At 48.7% G+C, this 25478-nt stretch overlaps 1 protein-coding gene across 4 annotated transcripts in view; it reads left to right on the plus strand.

Moving 5' to 3' along the window:
* The window catches only part of LOC137527529 (gamma-aminobutyric acid receptor subunit beta-4), a 608888-nt gene that overhangs the window by 301604 nt on the left and 281806 nt on the right, over positions 1–25478 (plus strand). For all 4 annotated transcript variants that reach the window (XM_068248067.1, XM_068248065.1, XM_068248069.1 and 1 more), the window contains exon 4: positions 15764–15984. In XM_068248067.1, the coding sequence (XP_068104168.1) occupies positions 15764–15984 (221 nt within the window). The remainder of the gene's footprint in view (positions 1–15763; positions 15985–25478) is intronic.

Genomic DNA, 25478 nt, shown 5'->3' on the forward strand with positions numbered 1-25478 from the left:
CAGAAAAATTAAACCTTTTTCTTTTTTTTATGGTTTATTTGTTTTGTTTTTACAACAAATTACACAGACAGATATAGCTATTGTTTGACGTAATAGCTGGTGGCAGAATGGCAGCAGAAGGTAAATCTGTGTACCCTGGCAGTGGGAAACACAGACAGACAGCAGCAGCAGCAGGAGGAATGGAGGAGTAATGTGAGCAACTATTGTTTGACGTAATAGCTGGTGGCAGAGTGGCAGCAGAAGGAAATTCTGTGTACCCTGGCAGTGGGAAACACAGACAGAGAGCAGCAGCAGCAGGAGGAATGGAGGAGTAGTGTGAGTGTGGCAGCAGGCCAGGCAGGCAGCGTGACATAATAGCTCTGGTACCTAGCGGTGATACCAGGGCTGTAAATAAACACAGCAGGAGGTCCCAGACAGCGGTCGTGCAGCCCACATCGTGTCCAATACACAACTGGGACAACACAGTTTTCAACCCGGGCACCTCAGAAAAATTAAACCTTTTTTTTTTATGGTTTATTTGTTTTGTTTTTTACAGAAAATTACACAGACAGATATAGCTATTGTTTGACGTAATAGCTGGTGGCAGAGTGGCAGCAGAAGGTAAATCTGTGTACCCTGGCAGTGGGAAACACAGACAGACAGCAGAAGGGCAGTACACAGCAGCCCACTGTAGGTGTAAAATGTGTGGCTGCAGGCGACGTAATAGTCAAAGTGAACCAGGCTGGCTTAGTGAGCAGGAGCCAGGAGGTGGTAAAGGGTGGTAAGGCACATTAACGATGGTTCTTCCGGTAGCCAGTTCATGTCCCCCTCTCGCCGACAACAGGGGCCAGGAACTCGCCTTCCACCTACGCCTGGTTCATCTTGAGAAACATCAGTCTGTCCACAGACTTGTGAGACAGACGTGAGCGTTTCTCGGTGACCACGCCACCAGCTGCACTGAAGCAGCGCTCGTACAGCACGCTGGAAGGGGGACAGGACAGCACTTCCAGGGCGTACTGCGCCAGCTTGCTCCAGATCTCCAGGCGCTTGACCCAATACTCCATGGGATCAACAGGGGCATCGCTGTCAAGCCCGCTGTAGGACCCCATGTATTCAGCCACCATTCGGGTCAGGCGCTGGCTGTGACCGGAGGAGGATGCTTCTGCATGCACCTCCTCTCTAGTCACTGCTGCCGGAGCCTCTACAGTCCTGTAGAGCTCGTTGCTGCTGCCTCTGTGCTGGCTGGACAGTGGGGGTGGAAGGCTGGGGGAAGGCTTCCTCCAAAAGCTCAACAAGGGCCTGCTGCAAGCTCCTTATTTGTTGCGCTGGGTCTCCTCCTGCAGGCGGCAGGAACTGGCTCAACTTCCCCTTGAGGCGTGGGTCCAACATCATGCTGATCCAGATGTCCTCCCTCTGCTTCATCTGGATCACCCTGGGGTCCTTGCGCAGGCACGTCAGCATGTGCGCTGCCATTGGGAAGAGGCGGGCCACGTGTGCTGGCACATCGACGGCAGTGCTGTCCTCATCCTCCTCCTCTGCCTCCTCAGCCTCATCCTCTCTCCACCCCCGCACCAACTCAGCTGCGCTGTGCTGATCCCCCTCATCAGCAGCAAGGTCAGGGACCTCCACCAAGTCCTCCTCCTCCTCCCCCTCAGAGGTGGACTGTGCAGCTGCATGACGCTCCTGCTGGTCCAAGGCTGCCGCTCCCTGTTCCAGCAAAGCATCGAGGGCCCTGTTCAGCAGACAAACCAGGGGCACCCACTCGCAGACCATAGCATGGTCCCTGCTCACCATGTTAGTGGCCTGCAGAAAGGGAGCCAGCACTAAGCACACCTGCTGCATGTGCCTCCAGTCATCATCGGGGACGATGGACGGGATGTTGCTGGTCCTGTCCCTTCTCTGAGCGGCGGACACAGTGGCCAGGGCAAGGTACTGGTTGACAGCGTGCTTCTGTTCAACCAGACGCTCCAACATCGCCAGGGTGGAGTTCCAGCGAGTCGGAACGTCAAGGATCAGCCGATGGCGTGGCAGCTCCAGCTCCTTTTGCACGTCTTCCAGGCTCGCACAGGCTGCAGCCGAGCGCCGGAAGTGACGCACAACGTTCCTTGCCATTTCCAGCAGTTCGCCCATCCCCTGGTAGGTGCGCAAGAACTTCTGCACCACCAGCTTCAGCACGTGGGCAAGACAGGGGATGTGGGGCAGGTTTCCCCTGTCTATTGCGGCAACCAGATTGGCCCCATTGTCGGCCACCACCTCTCCGACTCTGAGGCCTCTGGGGGTCAGCCAAATCCTCTCCTGCTCCTGGAGTTTGGCCAACACATGGGTTGCCGTCAGTTTGGTCTTCCCAAGGCTGACCAAGTGCAGCAGCGCTTGGCAGTGGAGGGCCTTCACGCTGCTGCTGAGGCGGGGGGTTTGGCCAGGTGTGCCGGAGGATGGCAGAGGATCGGAGGAACCTGCTGCAGTTCCCCTGACCCTGCGGGGTGGCACCACCCACTGTGTTGCTGCTGCTGCTGTGCCCGCTGCTGCTCTCCCATCCTCACCCCCTTCCACCAAGCTGACCCAGTGGACAGTGAAGGACAGGTAGCGGCCTGTCCCGAAGCGGCTGCTCCAGGAGTCCATGGTGACGTGGACCCTTTCACCAACCGCGTGCTCCAGCCCTCGCTCCACATTGGCCATCACAAAGCGGTGCAGTGCAGGAATGGCCTTGCGGGCGAAGAAGTGTCTGCTGGGGAGCTGCCAGTCTGGGGCTGCACAAGCAAGCAGCGCACGCATGTCGCTCCCCTCCTGCACGAGCGTGTATGGCAGGAGTTGGGAGCACATGGCCCGTGCCAGCAAGCCGTTCAGCTGCCGCATGCGACGGCTGCTGGGAGGCAGAGCCCTAACCACCCCCTGGAAGGACTCGCTCAAAAGGCTCTGGCGTGGCCTTTTGCTTGCACGGGAATCAGCAGACACAGCAGAGGAGGCCACTGAGGACTGGCTGCCAGAACAGGCCTCAGTGTCGGCGGCAGGAGTGGCAGAGGGGGGAGGAGCAGTGCGTTTCCGCACTCCTGCTGGTGCTGCTGGAGGAGCAGGAGGGCGGGTGGCTGCTGTTGCTGCTGCTGCTGAAGGCTGTGCAGTGATGGGTGTGGTGCCACTGCCAGCACCAGACGCCTTCAGCCTCTGGAACTCCTCATGCTGGTGGAAATGTTTCGCAGCAAGGTGGTTGATGAGCGAGCTGGTGCTGAACTTTAAGGGGTCTGCACCTCTGCTCAACTTCCGCTGACAGTGGTTGCAAGTGGCGTACTTGCTGTACACTGTGGGCATGGTGAAAAATCGCCAGATTGGTGACAAAAACAACCCCCTACGGCCTGGAGCCGCTGCTGCCTGTCTCCCTGTGGTGGTTGGGGCAGGGGCTTGGGTGCAGCTGGTGGTGGTACTGGCAGATGCTGCTGCTGCTGCTGCTGAGCCTGAGACACCAGCAGGCTGTGGGACCTGCCTACTGCTGCCAATGCTTGCAATGATGCGCCTCCTTGCAAGGCCCACAAGCGCATCCTCCTCCTCCTCAGAGCTGCTGATGACGACATCCCCTGGAGCTGGTGGCACCCAGTCTTTGTCTGTCACCGTGTCATCATCATCCTCCCCCTCCTGAAACATGTCCTGCTGGGATGATGACCCCCAAAACTCCTCTCCTGATGCATGGATGGGCTGCTTGACTGTCGCCACAGTCTTGCTGTCCAATCCCTCCTCCCCAAAGTGCCCATCAGCAGCTCCTCCTCAAGATCGCCAACAACAGCAGACAATTTACTCATGATGCCTGGGGTCAAAAGACTGCTGAATGACAGGTCGGCGAGTGACGGTGAACTGGCCTCCTCCCCAGGCCCTGCTGGGCGGCTGCTGCGAACAGGGGTGGTGGTGGTGGTGGTGAGGGTGGAGGCCTCGGATGCAGAGCTGATGGCGGGCTGCTCATCCTCCGTCATAAGTTGCACCACAGTGTCTGCAACCTTTTCCTCAATGGGACGTTTCCGACCCGGCTGGAGGAAAATCGGAGCAGGTGCTACATGCTGCTGCTGCTGTGTCTCTGCAGCGTGAGTTGCAGATGTTCCTGCTGGGCGGCGCCCAAGGCGTCCACGGCCAGTGGCTATAGGAGGAATGTTAGCCACTGACGCTGCTGCTGCTGCTGCGGAACTGTGCATGGTGGCGCGGCCGCGGCTTGCCACAATGCTGCTCCCTCTCCTCCTGATTCCCTTGCTGCCCTTCCCCTTGCCCAAACCGCGCTGGCTGCCACTTCCAGACATCTTAGATGTTTTGGGCGTAAACACAAAAGTTTTTTAAAAGGGCGGGTGAAAAGTGGGGTACTTTAATGGAGTGAGTTGGTGGGTGAGGTGACACTAATCACTAAGTGATTAGATCGCTAACTGATTAGTACAGTACAAATACAAAATACAATAATCGGTAATCAGTAAGTGTGAACAGTGAACAGTGAGTGTGTCCCCTAGTACACTAACTAGAAATTACAATAATCAGTAGTAATCACAAGTAAATAGAGTGTGTGTACACTATAGACAGTGAGTGCACGCACGCGCACACACGCGCAGGAGCTAGCCTATGAACAGTGACTGAGTGAGTGTCCCTAGTACAGTAAGTAAGTAGTAACAGTCAGGAAGTACAACTAGAAATTACAATAATCAGTAGTAATCACAAGGAAATAGAGTGTGCGTACACTACAGACAGTGAGTGCACGCACGCGCACACACGCGCAGGAGCTAGCCTATGAACAGTGACTGAGTGAGTGTCCCTAGTACAGTAAGTAAGTAGTAACAGTCAGGAAGTACAACTAGAAATTACAATAATCAGTAGTAATCACAAGGAAATAGAGTGTGTGTACACTACAGACAGTGAGTGCACGCACGCGCACACACGCGCAGGAGCTAGCCTATGAACAGTGACTGAGTGAGTGTCTCTAGTACAGTAAGTAAGTAGTAACAGTCAGGAAGTACAACTAGAAATTACAATAATCAGTAGTAATCACAAGGAAATAGAGTGTGTGTACACTACAGACAGTGAGTGCACGCACGCGCACACACGCGCAGGAGCTAGCCTATGAACAGTGACTGAGTGAGTGTCCCTAGTACAGTAAGTAAGTAGTAACAGTCAGGAAGTACAACTAGAAATTACAATAATCAGTAGTAATCACAAGGAAATAGAGTGTGCGTACACTACAGACAGTGAGTGCACGCACACACGCGCAGGAGCTAGCCTATGAACAGTGACTGAGTGAGTGTCCCTACCCTAGTACAGTAAGTAAGTAGTAACAGTCAGGAAGTACAACTAGAAATTACAATAATCAGATTCAGTAGTAATCACAAGGAAATAGAGTGTGTGTACACTACAAACAGTGCACGCGCACACACACGCAGGAGCTAGCCTATGAACAGTGACTGAGTGTCCCTCCCTAGTACAGTAAGTAGTAACAGTAAGTACAACTAGAAATTACAATAATCAGTAATCAGAAGGAAATAGAGTGTGTGTACACTACAGACAGTGCACGCACACACACACGGTCACACGCAGGAGCTATGAACAAACAGTGACAGTGAGTGTCCTAGTACAGTTATATAACGACAATACAAAATACAATAACTCAGTACTAGTAAAGGACAGCAGAAATACTGGTATAGATGAGAAATAAACTAACAGAGGACAGGAGAGAACAGCTGAGCTGCCCACACAGGCAGGCCCTGAGGCCTAAAGTTGTGTAAGCTTGCCTGCAGCAGCTGGCTCTCTAGTAACACACAAGCTACTAACTAAAATACAATGTCTATCTAACTAACAACAATATAGGTGTATATAGGAGGTGTATGTGAGCAAAAACGCTAGGTGAATGACCACAATAAAGCTCTTGCTAAGCCAAAGCACAAAGGAGCAGATCTCTCTCTGTACAAAGTCAGGCAAGGACGGAAAAACCTAACATGGCGGCCGCTATTTATAGGGTAGGGGCTGGCCAGGGTCCCCCTCTGTGATTGGCTGCCGTCAGAGGGCCTGGGAGCCCTCTGATTGGCTCTGAGGACATCAATCTGGGCTATGACGCTATTCGAGCTCGGCATTCGAGCTCGAATAGCGCTGTTAGCTCGAATAGCGCGAATAGTGAATGTGCTATTCGAGTTTACTCGAATAGCCCATTCGAATATCTCCAGCTATTCGGAGCTCGAATACCGAGCTCGAATAGCTGAAAAAGAGCTCGAATATTCGAGCTACTCAAATATTCTAGCTCTGTTGAGCACCACTACTATCAGTCCCAGCCACACCAGTCACGCTTTGCAATGTCTCTGCTGGCCTGCACGCGGGGTGAGACGCACCGCTATCTGCACATGCGGTGGCCTCCCCGCGCCTAGTCAGACCGTCAGTAGCAGGCCTGTGCGCGCAAACTGCCGTGTCAGACGCAGCGGTTTCTCCGCGTTCCGCTATGCCAGCCGCGGAAACAGCCGCCTCATCCTGCGTCCATGCGGCGGCTTTTCCGCGTTTCTTCACAGTACCCCCCACCTCCTGAGGAGTGGACTCCGGACAACTCCTTCCAGGCTTCTCAGGATGTAAAGCGTGGAATTCCCTTCTCAGTTTGTCAGCATGCATGCGACATTCAGGTACCCATGATCTCTCTTCAATACCATACCCTTTCCAATGAACCAGATATTGTACTGAGTTCTGAACTATGCGTGAGTCTAAAATCTTCTCTACTTCGTACTCAGGTTTGTCATCTATCATCACAGGAGGAGGAGGAGTGGGACCCACATGGACTGCTGGCTTAAGCAGAGACACATGAAAGGATCTTACGCCACGCATACTGGCAGGAAGATCAATGGCATAAGTAACATTGTTGATGTTTCTAGTTACTGGAAATGGACCCACAAACCTGGGCCCCAACTTGGCTGAAGGCTGTTTCAAGGTCAAGTGACGTGTGGACACCCAGACTAAGTCTTCTGGTTGAAACTTCCACTCTAAGGAACGTCTTTTGTCAGCTTGACCTTTCTGACTTTGAAACGCCTTCTCCAGATTATTTTTCACGATCCACCACACGTCCTTAAATGACTTTTGCCAGGCCTCCAGAGCTGGAAACGGAGTGGAAGCGATTGGCAATGGGGAAAATTTGGGCAGCTTCCCAGTAACTATCTGAAAGGGACAGAATCCCGTGGAAGAACTTTTCAAATTATTGTGCGCAAATTCGGCGAAGGGCAAAAACTTGACCCAATCATTTTGCGCTTCTGCAACGTAACACCTCAAGAATTGTTCCAATGATTGGTTGACTCTCTCAGTCTGACCATTGGTCTGTGGGTGGTAGCCCGATGAAAATGACAGTTCCATGCCCATTTGGTGACAAAATGCCCTCTAAAATCTCGAAACAAATTGGACTCCCCGATCTGACAAAATGTTTTCCGGAATGCCATGCAATCGGAAAACGTGGATGATGAACAAATCGGCCAACTCCTGGGCCGAGGAGAGTCCTTTTAAGGGAACAAAATGGGCCATTTTACTAAAGCGGTCGACTACCACCCAAATGACCGACATGCCCTCAGACCTGGGAAATCCACAAAATCCATGGACAGGTGGGTCCATCGCTCACTCGGGGTGGGCAAGGGCTGTAACGTTCCCACAGGTGCCAGCCGGGAGGGCTTACTTTTTGCACACACCGCACACTCTCTAACATACTCCTTGCAATCCGTTGCCAGAGAAGGCCACCAAGCGCACCTGGCAACAAGATCCTGTGTTCTGGAGGCCCCAGGGTGTCCCGCATTTCTGTGTGAATGAAACATCTGTAAGATCTGAAGACGGAATGGCAGTGGTATAAACATAACCCCTTCAGGCTTCCCCTCCGGGACGTCCTGCTGAAAGGGTCCTAACATCTATGTCCAGTCTTTCCATGTCTCAGTTGTTGCTAGAACCAGTCTTTGTGGGACAATGGTCTCTGGGGTAGAGGGCTGTGCTGTCTCTGGCTCAAAGCATCTGAACAGGGCATCTGCCTTAATGTTCTTGCTACCTGGAGTGTACGTAATTATAAATCTGAACCTCGAGAATAACAAAGACCATCGAGCCTGACGGGGGCTTAATCTCTTAGCTTCCTCGATGTATTCCACATTTTTGTGATCAGTGTAAATTGTGATAATATGTTCTGCTCCTTCCAACCAATGACGCCATTCTTCAAAGGCCAACTTGATGGCCAGGAGCTCCCTGTTGCCTATGTCGTAGTCTCTCTCTGCCGGAGAGAACCTACGAGAAAAATAGGCACATGGGTGTAATCTACCTTGCAACCCTGATCGCTGAGACAGCACAGCCCCTACCCCGACCTCCAAGGCGTCCACCTCAACAATAAAGGGATAGGAAGTGTCAACGTGTCTTAGGATGGGTGCAGAGCAAAACAAGTCTTTTAAAGTGGAGAATGCTTGCAGAGCTTCTGGAGACCAGTGGGTAGTATCTGCCCCTTTTTTAGTGAGACTGGTGAGGGGTGCAATGACCGTGGAGTACCCCTTTATGAACCTTCTATAGTAATTGGCAAAGCCTAAGAATCTCTGAAGAGATTTTAACCCCACAGGTTGAGGCCATTCCAGCACAGCAGAGACCTTGGCAGGGTCCATAGACAGGCCCGAGGTGGAAATTATGTACCCTAAAAAGGTGACAGATGTCACCTCGAAGATGCATTTCTCCAATTTAGCGTAAAGCATGTTTTGTCTGAGTTTGTCCAATACAAATTTGACATGTGACCTGTGCTCAGAGAGGTTGTTTGAAAAAATAAGTATGTCATCCAGGTATACTAACACAAATTTGCCCAACACCTCTCTGAATACCTCATTGATTAATTCCTGGAAGACGGCCGGGGCGTTACACAGCCCGAAGGGCATCACCAAGTACTCGTAATGCCCGTCGGGCGTGTTAAAGGCCGTCTTCCATTCATCGCCCTTTCTAATCCGCACCAGGTTGTATGCACCCCGTAAATCTAATTTCGAAAAGATCTTAGCGTTGGTAACTTGTGTGAACAGGTCATCTATCAGGGGCAAAGTGTAGCGATTCTTCACTGTGATGTTATTCAGGCCCTGGTAATCTATGCATGGCCCCAGGCCTCCGTCTTTTTTCTTAACAAAAAAGAACCCTGCGCCAGCGGGCGACCGAGAGGGGCGAATAAACCCTTTGGCTAAATTCTCACAAATGTACTCCTGCATGGCCACTTTCTCTGGCCCAGACAAATTGTAGAGATGACCCCTTGGGGGCATACAACCAGACCGGAGATCGATGGGGCAATCAAACGGGCGATGTGGAGGTAAAATATCAGCAGCCTTGGGACAGAACACATCTGAATACTCGGAATATTGTACTGGTACCCCCTCCACATGAATCCTGGTCTGGCCCAATGTCACCTTCCCTAAACACTGTTGGAAACAATGGGTTGACCAGCTAGTTAACTGCCCAGTGGTCCAATCGATCTGTGGGGAGTGAAGGTGCAACCATGGCATGCCAAGGATGATTCTGGAGGTGGTCATGTGTAATACAAAAAACTGTAATTTTTCGGTGTGTAGTACCCCTATAGTGACTTCCACCTCTGGTGTCTGAGACAGCGGATGATTACTTTGCAGGGGGGAATCATCTACTGCCGTAACCTGAATGGGTGGTTTTACCGGGGTGAGCGGAATACCTAATTTCTTTGCAAATTCGAAATCCATAAAATTTGTTGCAGAGCCTGAATCAACAAAGGCCTCAGAATCCTCGCTTTTATCTTCCCATGTAACAGTACAAGGAAGAAGTAACCGTTTATCTTCTAGGGGTAAGAGACGCGCGCCTAGGGTGTTACCCCCTACAACTCGTAGGCGGTAGCGTTTCCCGACTTATTGGGAAAATTACGTACTCTTTGACCCCCCTCTGCGCAGGAAAGACACAGCTGCTCAGACATCCTACGTCTTTGCTCCATTTGGGATCGTTTCGCCCGACCAATTTGCATAGGTTCGGGTGGAGGCGAGACGTGAGGAGGTGGAGTTACTGGGGGCGCAGCATAGGACACCATCTTTACATGACTACTACCCCGGGTCTGTCTCTGATAACGTAGCCTGCGGTCGACTCGAATGGCCGATGAAATGGCCTCATCGACTGTTTTAGGTTCAGGCAGACTCAACATAAGATTTGAGACCTCATCTGACAGTCCCGATAAGAAACAATCTAAGAGGGCATAAGTGTCCCACCTGGCTGAAACTGACCACCTCCTAAATTCCGCTGCGTAATCCTCGACCGGACCCTTGCCTTGACGCAAAAGCTTGAGCTTCCGCTCAGAAGTCGCAGCAAGGTCTGGGTCGTCGTAAATTACCGCCATAGCCTTAAAAAATTCATCCACTGAAGTGAGGGCTAAGTCTCCGGTGGGCAAACTGTACGCCCACGTCTGAGAATCTTTTGGCCACAGTTCCAGAAGATCGGGGTCTCAACTCAAAATAAGATAAAACTCTACTTCTAAAATTTCGGAAGTCAGATCTGTGACCAGAAAATTTCTCAGGTACAGGCAAACGTATGTCAGAGCTAGGCAAGGATCGCACCTCATCCACTGCTGTCTGGAGGGTTTGTAAAGAACCAGACAAGGCTTCAATCATAGTCTTGTGGATACCCAGCACTTGGTTGATGTTTTCCACCGAAGTGGCAAGTGCGCCCAGACGGTCAGTGTGTGCGTCCATTTGCATTTTGGTCTGTTGTTCTGTAACGATCGGTGTAACACAGAGAGGGTCTGATTCCCGGTGATCTGCAGTATCAGAGAGAATGCAGAATATACCCGATTATTGATGCTCTGCAGTATCACCGATAATCAGATATATCTACTAACCTCTGGACACCTGAGAGAGAAGTGAGTGATTGGGTGTAACAGTAACACTGTGGACTGTACCTAAGGAGTAGGTACAGAGGCAGTAAGGAATACTGCACAGAAGTATGCTCCTTCCGTAAGCCTAGACTCTCCCGGGGGAGGAGCTAAGCAGAATGTGGGAAGGACAGAGCGTGAGTGACACCAATGAGCGGGTGTCACTAACAGATCTGGGAACTGCCTCTAACAGTAAGGCTAGTTCTTGAGGTCGGCCAAGCCAGGTCGTCAACATACAGACAGATAAAGTACAGAATCAGAAGGCAGATACGGAATCCAATAACAGGCAGGGTCAGGCAACGGAGAATCAGAATAACGAGGTACAGAATCAGGAGGCAGGTACAGAGTCCAGGAACGAGCAGAGATTGGCAACAGGATATCAGAAATAGCAAGGTACAGGATCAGAGTTCAGAGGAATAGTCAGGCAGGCAGAAGGTCATAACAAATAATACAATTCAATATTCCTAATGCTAAGGTGTGAACTCCTTGATGTCAACACCTTTGGAAACTATGCTAGAACACAGAAACAGACAAGGCCTGAGTGCTACCACGTAGTGATCGCAACGACAGACAACCAGAGAATGACCAGCACCCAGTATATATACTATAGCGCTCTCCAGCGCCACCCTTAAGTGCTGGACCAATGAAAAGTGGTGGAGATGTCAGCTGACCAGCTTAGTCAGCTGACCTTCTTCTGGCTGTCATATAAACTCTGCCTCTCAGCGCGCGCGCGTGTCATTCTGAACCTGGGTGGACTATCAGTCCCAGCCACACCAGTCACGCTTTGCAATGTCTCTGCTGGCCTGCACGCGGGGTGAGACGCACCGCTATCTGCACATGCGCTGGCCTCCCCGCGCCTGGTCAGACCGTCAGTAGCAGGCCTGTGCACGCAAACCGCCGCGTCAGACGCGGCAGTTTCTCCACGTTCTGCTATGCCAGCCGCGGAAACAGCCGCCTTATCCTGCGTCCATGCGGCGGCTTTTCCGCGTTTCTTCACACTACCATTGTTAAAGCTTACATCTATTTTTTTAAATTACTTTTTCTGCTGGCTGTTCAGTACCTTTAACGAGAATCTGTTATGGAGGGCAAGTCTGCCATTCATTCAACTGTGTGAAACTTTCGATGGTACTTTCTCAGTACCATGGTGACCACGGGTAATGGCCGGGGAATCAGGGTTCGATTCCGGTCCAGAGTGGGAGCCTGAGAAATGGCTACCACCACACATCCAAGGAAGGACCCATTGTGCTGTATAAGTAATGTACCTGCCCTGACCGTGCTTTGCAGACCAGGCATCTGTGGTCAGATGGACCCTTGACCCAATGCTGTGTGCCAGAGATGACACCACTTGCCTTTAAGGAGAATCTGTTATGGAGGGCACGTCTGCCATTCATTCAACTGTGTGACTGATAAACAAGTTTCCATATTACTTTCTCAGTACCATGGTGACCACGGGTAATGGCCGGGGAATCAGGGTTCGATTCTGGTCTGGAGTGGGAGCCTGAGAAACGGCTACCACCACACATCCAAGGAAGACAGCAGGCACGCTGTGGGCAAAGGAGCAGGAACGGCTACCACCACACATCCAAGGAAGGCAGCAGGCATGGCATGCAAGTCCCGACTCAGGGAGGTAGTGACGAAAAATAACAATACAGGAGGACTTTCGAGGCCCTGCTGGGGCCTGCTGTATATGAGACGAATCAACTTTAAATCCTTTAATGACAAACTGTTATGGAGGGCAAGTCTGCCATCCATTCAAGTGAAAGGTATGCACTGACTGCCAGTTATACTACAATGTGCAGTCACAGATGCAGTGAAGGATATGCAGGGATTGGTATTACAAATGTACAGCTGTCTCACACACACAGGTACCGTGAACAGGTGCAGTGACTGGTGGTATATAACACTGTGTGCGCTCACGTAGGTAGGTGCACTGAACAGGTAGGTATGCAGTGATTGGTATTACAAATGTGCAGCTGTCACACACACAGGTAGTCACTGAATGTGCTGGGCCCGGCAGTGGCACAGTAGGAATTACCAAGGGGATAAGGTCCAGCAGGTGCGACTGACTGACAGGGCTGTATATGCAACACAAGTGTCTGTGGGTCACACACACACACACAAATAGATCACAAGAATAACATTAGCTCTCAAAAGAGCTGTTGAGGATGAGGAGTGCTTTTTAGCAATAAGTATTAGCAAGGAGCAAGCTAACAAGACTAACACAAGAGCCTAACTAAGCTTTCCCTATGTCAGCAGGTTCTCACCCTTCTCTAATTACTGCAGACACACGAGTGAGTGAAAAGGCTGTTGCTGCCTGTGTTTTATAAGGGAGGGGGGGCTCCAGGAGGGAGTGTAGCCTGATTAGCTACCCTGTGTCTGCTGACTGTGATGTAGAGGGTCAAAGTTGACCCTAATGATGTAGTATAGGATGCGGGTCGAACTCGCATATACGGTAGTTCGCGGTTCACCGCAAACGCGAACCACGGAAGTTTGCGCGAATAAGTTCGCGTGCGAACCGTTCGGGCCATCTCTACTCCTTGGTCATAACAAATATGGCACTAAATTTTCAGCACACCATCTCTTTCAAATTATTGCTATGACGGCTAAAATGAACTTGGCCTCCTAGTGGCAGAAACCCACTTTGACCCTGGAACCTGTTATTGCTAGAGTCCATAGGTTGATGATCTATGAACAAGTAATAGCTATTATCTATGATAGACCTAATCATTTTCAGAAGACCTGGGAACCATGCAGCTAATGCTGGATTACGTTATATGCTATGAATATGCTATGAATGGATGCTGGATAAACTATTTTATTCTATAGGCTGTTTTTTGTTTTCTTTTTATTTGTGTTTCCTGTTATCTTATGTGGTTGAAATCCCTATAGTTTTTCCTATGTTTATTTTATGTGATCTCTAATAATCTGGCGTTTTAGTATGTGACAGATTGTCCTGGTCATTTATATTGCTTATTTATTTATTTATTTATTATTTATTTATTTATTTAAGTATTTATATAGCACCGACATATTATGCAGTGCTGTACAGAGTATATTGTCTTGTTAGTAACTTTCCCTCAGAGGGGCTCACAATTTAGTCTCTACCATAGTCATATGTCTATGTATGTATGTATCGTGTAGTGTATGTATTGCAGACTAGGGCCAATTTAGGGGGAATATGTTTAGGCAGAGAAAGTTCAAAGTGGCACTCCCTATGCTGGCTTGTGAGGAGACAGTGTGAGTGTGGTAGGGGTTAAACAGTTCTCACCAGACGTCTTCCAGAATCCTTACTGCTGGAACGTGTGCACAACGGATATTGTGAAGAAAGATCATGCATACTGTGGATTGGGAGAACAAAGAAGCGGAATTCCGGGCACCTTCCGTCCAATCTGTTTATTAGCAGTGACATCAAATTGGATGGCTTGTGTATGGCACATCCATGTGGTGGATACTCAGATGATGGTGAGATGGAGGTGGGGGGGCGCCGGGCACCAGATGGGGCTTGCGACGGCCGTTTCGCGTCTCACCGGACGCTTGGTCACGCTGCGCTCTTTTTATTTATTCCCCCAATTTAGGGGGAAGCCAATTAACTTATCTGTATGTTTTTGAGATGTGGGAGGAAACAGAGTGTCTGGGGGAAACCCATGCAGACACGGGGAGAACATAAAACTCCTTGCAGATGTTGACCGTGCTGGGATTCGAACCAGGGACCCAGCGCTGCAAAGCGAGAGTGCTAACCACTACGCCAACATGCTGCCCATAATTATTTCTGTATTGAATACCATGTACCTGTATCTAATTGAGGCAATTTGCCCTTTAGCTTGATTTATGCCTTACCATCTATTTAGCAGTATATTTGATGTTCAATAAAAAAACCTGAAACAAACTAAATCATTTGGTAATATCAGTTCAGATACTTTTGTGCATTTTTTGCAAATGCATTCATTTGTGTGCATAAATCATGAGATAAATGTACATTTAAATTACTTAGTATGTATGATTTTTTTTTATTTTTATTTATTTATCAGCCCCGCTGTTTTAAAAAATGTACCGTAGGTCAAGTTTGTTGAGCCACTTAAATAAAATATCTGAGAATATAAAAAAACAGGTTTACTTACGGGGCTTCCTCTAGCCCCTGAAAGCCTATGTGTCAATTGCCACAGCTACGGCTCCAAACCGGTCTCCCAGGTCCCTTCTGTAGCTGCTACCGACCCGGGCAGGTCGAAGGCACTTGCACATGCATGAGTGCGCAGCATGGCTGGGAGAATTCTGCGGCTGCTAGAGGGGGACCCCAGGAGACCGTCTTGGAGCGGAACAGCGGCAAGGGACACATAGGCTTCCAGGGACTGGAGGAAGCCCCAGGTAAGTAAATCTGATTTTTTTTATATATTCTCAGATGTTTCCTTAAAAGTGAACCTAAACTGAGAAGGATATGGGTTTTTTCCTTTTGAATAATACCAATTGCCTGACTCTCCTGCTGATCCTGTGTCTCTAATACTTTTAGCCACAGCCCCTGAACAAGCATGCAGATCAAGTGCTCTGACTGAAGTCAGACTAGATTAGCTGCATGCTTGTTTCAGGTGTGTGGTTCAGCCACTACTGCAGCCAAAGAAATCAGCAGGACTGCCAGACAACTTTAAAAGGAAACATCCATATCCCTCTCAGTTTAGGTGCACTTTAAGTATTCCACACTTTTCCAGTCCTGAAGAACCTTAATAAGTCAGGTCCTATATTACTATATGTCCAGGCAAGGTAAATGCTGCAAACGTTGTGCATCTAGTAGAAAACAATTTAAAAAAAAAATCTTATCATTAATGTTCTCCAATTTTCTCCAGCTCAGATGGACCTTTATAAAACTTAAGTTAAAAAAATGCAATTTTCTAAATACTGTAATAAGCATGCATTTATGTCTTTTTATTTCCAATTTAGGACTATACCATCACCATGTACTTCCAACAGAGTTGGCGAGATAAACGTTTGGCGTATACTGCCCTTCCCCTGAATCTCACACTGGATAATCGAGTGGCTGACCAGCTCTGGCTGCCAGATACATATTTTCTAAATGATAAAAAATCATTCCTCCATGGAGTCACAGTGAAAAACCGCATGATCAGATTGCACCCAGATGGCACAGTTCTATATGGACTAAGGTGAATATTATGTAATTAGTAAATACCGTTCTTCTAAGTAAAGGAATGATTCTAATTATACAAAATGTTTGTTGGAGATGTACAATCAGGTTTTAGTGGATATTATCTAATTAGACTCTAAGTCCAACTATAAACTAAAAAGAAAAAACATACCAAATATATATAACAGGGCTATTACTAATAATTTCAGTTTTGCCCTGCATCTCTTAAAGGATACCTGAGGGGACATGTGACGTGATGAGATAGACATGTGTATGTACAGTGCCAAGCACCCAAATAACTAGGCTGTGTTCCTTTTTTTCTGTCTCTGCCTGAAAGAGTCAAACATCAGGTATGTAAGTGGCAGTTCATGTCTAGAGATGACCGGAACGGTTCGCCAGCGAAGGCGAACTTTTGCGGAAGTTCGGTTCACCCCCATAGTGCGCCATTAGGGTCAACTTTGACCCTCTACATCACAGTCAACAGGCACATTGTAGCCAATTAGGCTACACTCTCTCCTGGAGCCACTCCTCCCCTTATAAAAGGCAGGCAGCGCTGGCTGTTACACTCACTCGTGTACCTGCAGTAATTAGTGAAGGGACAGCTGCTGGCAGACTCTCATAGGGAAAGATTAGTTAGGCTCTTGTAGACTTGTTAGCTTGCTCCTGGCTGATTGTTATTGCTAAAATAGCACCCTTCAACAGCTCTTTTGAGAGCTAATGTTCTCCTAATGTGTTTTTTTTGTGTCGCCCCCTGACACTGCATTATACAGCCCTATCTGTTGCAGCTGGACCTTGGTAATTGCTATTACTGTGCCAGCAAGCCCTGCCTAACTATCTATACTGGGACACCTACCTATGCCTACCTAACTACTGGGGCACCAACTTACCTATACGGGGACACCTACCTATGCCTACCTACCTACCTATACTAGGGCACCTACCTATGCCTACCTATCTATACTGGGACTCCTACCTATGCCGAGCTAACTACTGGGGCACCTACCTATGCCTATCTACCTATACTGGGACACCTACCTATGCCTGCCTACCTCTACTGGGACTCCGACCTATGCCTACCTACCTATACTGAGACTCCTACCTATGCCTAGCTAACTACTGGGACACCTACCTATGCCTACCTACCTATACTGGGACTCCTACCTATGCCTATCTACCTATACTGGGACACCTACCTATGCCTACCTACCTATACTGGGACTCCGACCTATGCCTACCTACCTATACTGGGACTCCTACCTCTGCCTAGCTAACTACTGGGACACCTACCTATGCCTACCTACCGATACTGGGACTCCTACCTATGCCTAGCTAACTACTGGGACACCTACCTATGCCTACCTACCTATACTGGGACTCCTACCTATGCCTAGCTAACTACTGGGGCACCTACCTATGCCTATCTACCTATACTGGGATACCTACCTATGCCTAGCTAACAACTGGGGCACCTACCTATGCCTATCTACTCTAGACGGTGTCTACTGGGACACCGTCCTATGTCTAGCAGTAGGAGAACAGAGGCGCCAGCAGGATAAAAGCGGATAAAAACTTTAAAATTTGCTGGGAGGAAGTGGTGGACTTATCTCCATAAAGCAGACACGAAAGACTGTCTGAATAGTAGCAATCACATTTATTAAATGGTACCCCAAAAAAGTGCAACGCGTTTCGCAGGCCCAGCCCGCTTCATCAGGCAATAAACGTGGGGACAAAACAGAATTTCGGCATTAGCAGGTGTAGCGCTGTAGCACTGAGGCGCTACACCTGCTAATGCCGAAATTCTGTTTTGTCCCCACGTTTATTGCCTGATGAAGCGGGCTGGGCCTGCGAAACGCGTTGCACTTTTTTGGGGTACTATTTAATAAATGTGATTGCTACTATTCAGACAGTCTTTCGTGTCTGCTTTATGGAGGTAAGTCCACCACTTCCTCCCAGCAAATTTTAAAGTTTTTATCCGCTTTTATCCTGCTGGCGCCTCTGTTCTCCTACTGCTATACCGTGTCCACCCCTGGTGGAGGGGTGATCTACCCCCTTTCGCATCTTCAGAGAGCAACTTCTTATCCCTGAGTGAGGACAGGTCTAATCTCCTCACCTGCCTATACAGTGGTTGCCTTTGTGGTAACCTATGTTTGTGAGTATAATTTTCTCACGATAACCTTTATTTCATTTATGCTTAACATACTACACTATATTGGGCTCTCGGTTTCTCTACACTTTATGTCCTATGTCTACCTACCTATACTTTAACTCTTACCTATGCCTAGCTAACTACTGGGGCACCTACCTATGCCTATCTACCTATACTGGGACACCTACCTATGCCTACCTACCTATACTGGTACTACTACCTATGCCTACCTACCTATACTGGGACTCCTACCTATGCCTAGCTAACTACTGGGGCACCTACCTATGCCTACCTACCTATACTGGGACTCCTACCTATGCCTATCTACCTATACTGGGACTCCTACCTATGCCTACCTACCTATACTGGGACTCTTACCTATGCCTAGCTAACTACTGGAACACCTACCTATCTATACTGGGACTCCTACCTATGCCTAGCTAACTACTGGGGCACCTACCTATGCCTACCTACCTATACTGGGACTCCTACCTATGCCTAGTTAACTACTGGGGCACCTACCTATGCCTACCTACCTATACTGGGACTCCTACCCAAGCCTAGCTAACTACTGGGGCACCTACCTATGCCTACCTACCTATACTGGGACTCCTACCTATGCCAAGCTAACTACTGGGGCACTTACCTCAGCCTATCTACCTATACTGGGACACCTACCTATGCCTACCTACCTATACTGGGACTCCTACCTATGCCTAGCTAACTACTGGGGCACCTACCTATGCCTACCTACCTATACTGGGACTCCTACCTATGCCTAGCTAACTACTGGGGCACCTACCTATGCCTATCTACCTATACTGGGACACCTACCTATGCCTACCTACCTATACTGGGGCACCTACCTATGCCTACCTACATACGAGAAGATAATAAGGTCGTTGCTTCATTGTGGACAGACCAAATTTGATCAGCTGGACAGTCACTGTTGTTCTATCATTGAGCTACCACAGCCCGGGGACCATATGGGGAGCCACGGCCTGCACTCTCGCCATGGTGCGCACTAGTCCAGCATGGCCGTCACTACGCAAACAGCTGTTTGCGGTGCGTTACACAGTGAGTTTGGTGTGTCAGTGTGAAGCAGTACTCTAACTACACTCCCTGATTGATGTATACACATGCAAAATGTTTTAAAGCACTTTAGGCCTGCAATTTAGCATTCAATGTGGTTTCTGCCCTTAAAACGCTGCTTTGCATCAAATCCAGATTTTTCCCGGGACTTTTGGCATCTATCCCACTACACCATGCCCCCCTCCAGGTGTTAGACTCCTTGAAACATCTTTTCCATAACTTTTGTGGCCAGCATAAGTGTTTCTAGTTTTCAAAGTTCGCATTCCCATTGAAGTCTATTGCGGTTCGCAAAAGGTTGCGCGAACCAAACAGTGTTGCCAACCGCCCGTAAATTTATGGGCAGCCTGTAAATTTTGATACTAAATAAGCTGCCCGTGAATTCCATAAGGAATTCAGCAGCGTCCGTAAAAGGACGGCCAGTCGGCCGCCCGCTCTGTTGCAGGAGGACAGCAGCGCAGTGGAGGGAGAGCTGTGGGCAGTGGTGGAGGAGGGGGGCAATATCCCCCCCTTCTCTCACCTTAGTGCTCTCCCACCCTCGCTCGCTATCCCCTCCTGAACTAGTGCTGACTGAGTGGTGGCGTTTGGCAGCGGGCGGGACTTACCTTCCGTCTCGCTCCAAGCGCCGGAAGTTCTTCTGCTCTGGTATGAACCAGACCAGAGTAGCGGCAAATCATCCCGCGCCAGCGACAAGAAAGAAGGTAAGTCTTGCCCGCTGCCGCCTGCCAGCCACTCAGTCAGCACTAGTTCAGGAGGGGGCAGCGAGGGAGGGAGAGCACTAAGGTGAGAGAAGGGGGGGGGATATTGCCCCCCTTCTCCACTGCTGATGCCACAGCTCTCCCTTCACTGCGCTGCTGTCCTCCTGTTGGGGGGGGGGGGGGGAATCACCTGGCTACATATACTGGGCACATATAACCCTGACTACATATACTGGGGACGTATACCCGACTACATATACTGGGCACATTACCCCTGGCTACATATACTGGGCACATATACCCCCTGACTATATATAATGGGCACATATACCCCCTGGCTACATATACTGGGCACATATACCCCCTGACTAGATATACTGGGCACATATACCCCCTGGCTACATATACTGGGCACATATACCCCCTGACTACATATACTGGGCACATATACCCCCTGGCTACATATACTGGGCACATATACCCCCTGGCTACATATACTGGGCACAGGTCCTCTGGCTACATATACTGGGCACATATAACCCTGACTACATATACTGGGCACATATACCCGACTACATATACTGGGCACATTACCCCTGGCTACATATACTGGGCACATATACCCCCTGACTACATATACTGGGCACATATACCCCCTGGCTACATATACTGGGCACAGGTCCTCTGGCTACATATACTGGGCACATATACCCCTGGCTACATATACTGGGCACATATACCCCTGACTACATATACTGGGCACATATACCCCTGGCTACATATACTGGGCACAAATACCCCTGGCTACATATACTGGGCACATATACCCCTGACTACATATACTGGTCACATATACCCCTGACTACATATACTGGGCACATTACCCCTGGCTACATATACTGGGCACATATACCCCCTGACTACATATACTGGGCACATATACCCCCTGGCTACATATACTGGGCACATATACCCCCTGGCTACATATACTGGGCACAGGTCCTCTGGCTACATATACTGGGCACATATAACCCTGACTACATATACTGGGCACATATAACCCTGACTACATATACTGGGGACATATACCCGACTACATATACTGGGCACATTACCCCTGGCTACATATACTGGGCACATATACCCCCTGGCTACATATACTGGGCACAGGTCCTCTGGCTACATATACTGGGCACATATACCCCTGGCTACATATACTGGGCACATATACCCCTGACTACATATACTGGGCACATATACCCCTGGCTACATATACTGGGCACAAATACCCCTGGCTACATATACTAGGCACATATACCCCTGACTACATATACTGTTCACATATACCCCTGACTACATATACTGGGCACATATACCCCTGGCTACATATACTGGGCACATATACCCCTGGGTACATATACTGGGGACATATACCCCTGCCTACATATACCCCTGGCTACATATACTGGGGACATATACCTCTGGCTACATATACTGGGCACATATACCCCTGGCTACATATGCTGGGGACATATACCTCTGGCTACATATACTGGGCACATATACCCCTGGCTACATATGCTGGGGACATATACCTATGGCTACATATACTGGGCACATATATCCCTGCCTACATATACTGGGGACATATACCTCTGGCTACATATACTGGGCACATATATCTGCTGGCTACATATACTGAGGACCCTGGCTGTTTGCCATTATGTGCATTTACTGGTGAAAAGCTGTCTCTTATTATGTGCATTTACTGGTTAAAAGCTGTCTCTTATTATGTGTATTTACTGGTGAAAAGCTGTCTCTTATTATGTGCATTTACTGGTGAAAAGCTGTCTCTTATTATGTGCATTTACTGGTGAAAAGCTGTCTCTTATTATGTGCATTTACTGGTGAAAAGCTGTCTCTTATTATGTGCATTTACTGGTGAAAAGCTGTCTCTTATGTGCATTTACTGGTGAAAAGCTGTCTCTTATTATGTGCATTTACTGGTGAAAAGCTGTCTCTTATTACATGCATTTACTGGTGAAAAGCTGTCTCTCATTACGTGCATTTACTATTGAAAGGCTGTCTCTCATTACGTGCATTTACTGGTGAAAGGCTGTCTGTCATTACGTGCATTTACTGGTGAAAGGCTGTCTCTTATGTGCATTTACTGGTGAAAGGCTGTCTCTTATGTGCATTTACTGGTGAAAAGCTGTCTCTTATGTGCATTTAGTGGGGAAACGCTGTCTCTCATGTGCATTTACTTGCCATGCCCACTTTTGTCGCCACGGCGCGCAAAGTTTCCTCAAACATGTTGCCCCCTACCCATTTGACTGCCCCCTCATATGTGCCAGTCTAGAACCGGCCCTGTACCCCTGCCTACATATACCCCTGGCTACCTGTTCTGGGGACATCTCTCCCCCTGGCTACCTGTTCTGGGGACATCTATACCCCTGGCCACCTATTCTGGGGACACTTATAGACCTGGGGCTACCTGTTTTTGGGGAACCACTGCTGTCAGATTAAATGTATTTTGGGGAACTGCTGCCAGATTATGTGTTTGTTGGGGGAATCGCTGCTGCCAGATTACATCTATTTTTTGGAAACCACTGCAATATTATCTGTATTTTGGAAGAACCTCTGCCAGATTACGTGGATTTTTGGTGAAATGCTGTAAGATTACATGTATTTTGGGGGAAGGGGGGGAAACACTATGGCAGAGCTCAAACTTCCCTGGCAGACCTTTTACAGCAATACTAAAATGATGTATATTTGGCCCCACCCATGAACACGCCCACATGCTGTTGCGTGACCACGCCCATTTTTCGCCGCGCGTAGGGGATTTTGTCAGTAAAAAAAATCTTTTGTCAGTAAATTTTTAGGTATTTGTCAGTAAAAAATAACGTGAAAGGTTGGCAACACTGGAACCAAACCTTTCACAGAAGTTCGCGAACCCAGAGGTTCGGGCCATCTCTATTCATGTCTGAGTCAGGACAGGGTCAGACTACAGTGTGACCCTCACTGTTAAGAAATTACAACTATAAAACACTCTCCTTGCAGAAAATGGCTTCTGAGAGCAGTAAAGAGATAAAAATTGTCAATAGTTCATAGATTTTAGCTCTGGCATACTTCAATTAATGTGTCATTGAGCAAAAACAATAAAACACTAAAAACTTAAAAAGTAGATTTAAATATAAAATAAAACTGTGGAATATCTTAAAAAGTCATTTTTTAAATAAGGAGGATAGATACAATTGTTTATTTCATTTGTTTATTTTCACCTTGGGTGTCCTTTAAGTATCGTACACATGGTTAATTAAAGGAAACCAGAGCCCAGTAATATAAAAAGATTTATACATACCTGGGGCTTCCTCCAGCCCCATCCACTCCGATCGCTCCCACATTGCCATCCTCCACTGTCTGAAGCTCCGATACCAGGTCCCTGCACTTCTGTCAGTTGGAGCTAGTCTGACGTAAGAGAAGTGCGCTCTCTACATATCTCTCCAGTGCAGGGGCGTAACTAGACATCACTGGGCCCCCCTGCGAAACTTTGGATGGGGCCCCCCCACGAAATTTTGGATGCCCCCCGCAACCCCCGTGAAGCTTTGGATGGGGCCCCCCACCCCTCTCGCTTTCTGCACAGGAAGACTGATGACCAATGTGTTTTCCCCATGCAGATAAAAACACTTAGACTTAAAGATAATGTCAGGTAATCTATGCTACCCCCAGATCTACTTACACGGGGCTTCCTCCAGCCCCTTGCAGCTGACAAGTCCCTGGTTGCAGCTCTGCTCCCATTACATACATACACACACAGCCGTATTATTTTACTACATGAGAGCACATGCTATATGGAGGAACAACAATGACATGCTGAACTTAAGATATTGTATTCTCTGTAACTTTGGCAAAACATTCAGATTGTCACTGATTGATACTCTTATTACGGGATCTTGGACTCAGTGAGACAACAAGCTCTCAATGAAGCAACAATAGTTATGGCCCATACTCACGGGCCACAATAGTCGCCGCAACCACGTGGCACACGCGTGTTGCGGCGACAAGTCGCCCGTGAGTATCAGGCGCGCACCCCAAACCGTCGCTCGTCGCTGCTGTCGCCAGCGATTGGCGGCGATCAATCGCATGGCGACAGTTGCCGTCGAAACTTCGCCACAACTGTCGCTAGTCCGCGTGAGTATGCGGACTAGCGACAGCCACCAATAAAGAATTCACGGCGCTTCCGGGGGGGGAGGAACATCGGCGACAGCTTCCGTCGCTTCAGTAATCCCTCTTCCGTGTGTGTACGCGCGGAGGGACCTGGCAACGAGCTGTCACCGAACTGTCGCGAACACGCTCCCGTGTGCTGGCGACAGGGCACAAAAGTAGCCCGTGAGTATGGGCCATAAGACATCAATCTCCACTCTGCTGTGTTGTAAAAGTAATTAGAGGCCATTAGGTCATTAGCCTGTGTGATAAGATCTAGGATTACTTTCAGAGTGAATAAGGGAAAGTATATACGTTTTTTTTAAAAAATGTGACTCGGTTCTTTGTTTGGTTGTACATGCAGTCATCAGATCTTTACAGCAGTGAGAGACAGATGTTTTTTACAAACCCTAGGGAGCAGGGACAGTGTAGAAATTCCAGAGTGTGTATGAGTCCTTATCTGTGTGGTGGGCAAATGCAGTCAATATAACAATAGTGAGAGCAGAATACGTTTTTTTCTCTCCTGCCCTTAGCTGTCAGTCTCTCAAACTTTTCCCCCCACAGGCCCCCTGTGGCTTCTGGGCCCTCCTGCGGTGGCATCCCTTGCAGGGTCTATTGTTACGCCCCTGCTCCAACGGCTGCTGGAGAGATACGCAAAGAGTGCACTTCTCCTGCGTAGACTGGCTCCAACTGACAGCAGTAATGGTACCTGATACAGAAGCTGCAGACAGCAGAGGACGGCAGCGTGGGAGCCATGGGAGCGGATGGGGCTGGAGGAAGCCCCAGGTATGTATAAATCTTTTTATATTACTAGGCTCGGGTAAACTTTAAAATTGTTGAAAATGAACAATGAATGACCAACAAACGATAATCATTGAAGTGTCATTGCAAAATTAGCACTGAGCCATGCATACATAAAAAAAAATATGCGGAAAAAAGGATGACAGGTTTGCCGGTAGTAGAATCTTGCTAAAATTAGTGATATTCTTCTACTATATTTCTATAGTTGAATATCGGTATTATGTTCCGATAGTTTACTATTGCTAAACCTAATCCTACTCTCAAACAGAACCCTCCCCTAACCCTAGGGTGATGCCTAAACCTAAAATACCCCTAGTGGTGCCTAAAACTAACCCCCCCCCCGGTGGTGCCTAACCCTCCTTAGTGGTGCTTCGCCCTAACCCCCTCTGGTGGTGCTTAACCTCCCTGGCGGTTTATTTATTTTGCCAGGGAGGCTGAAATGGGGTTTTTTTTAAATAAAAAAAAAAATATTTCATACAGCCAACTGAAAGTTGGCTGCATGAAAGCCCACTAGAGGGCGCTCCGGAAGCGTACTTTCGATCGCCTCCGGCAATCGAAAGTAACAAGATAGGCCGC

This window comes from Hyperolius riggenbachi, chromosome 8 (assembly GCF_040937935.1).
Source record: "Hyperolius riggenbachi isolate aHypRig1 chromosome 8, aHypRig1.pri, whole genome shotgun sequence".
Classification (NCBI taxonomy): domain Eukaryota; kingdom Metazoa; phylum Chordata; class Amphibia; order Anura; family Hyperoliidae; genus Hyperolius; species Hyperolius riggenbachi.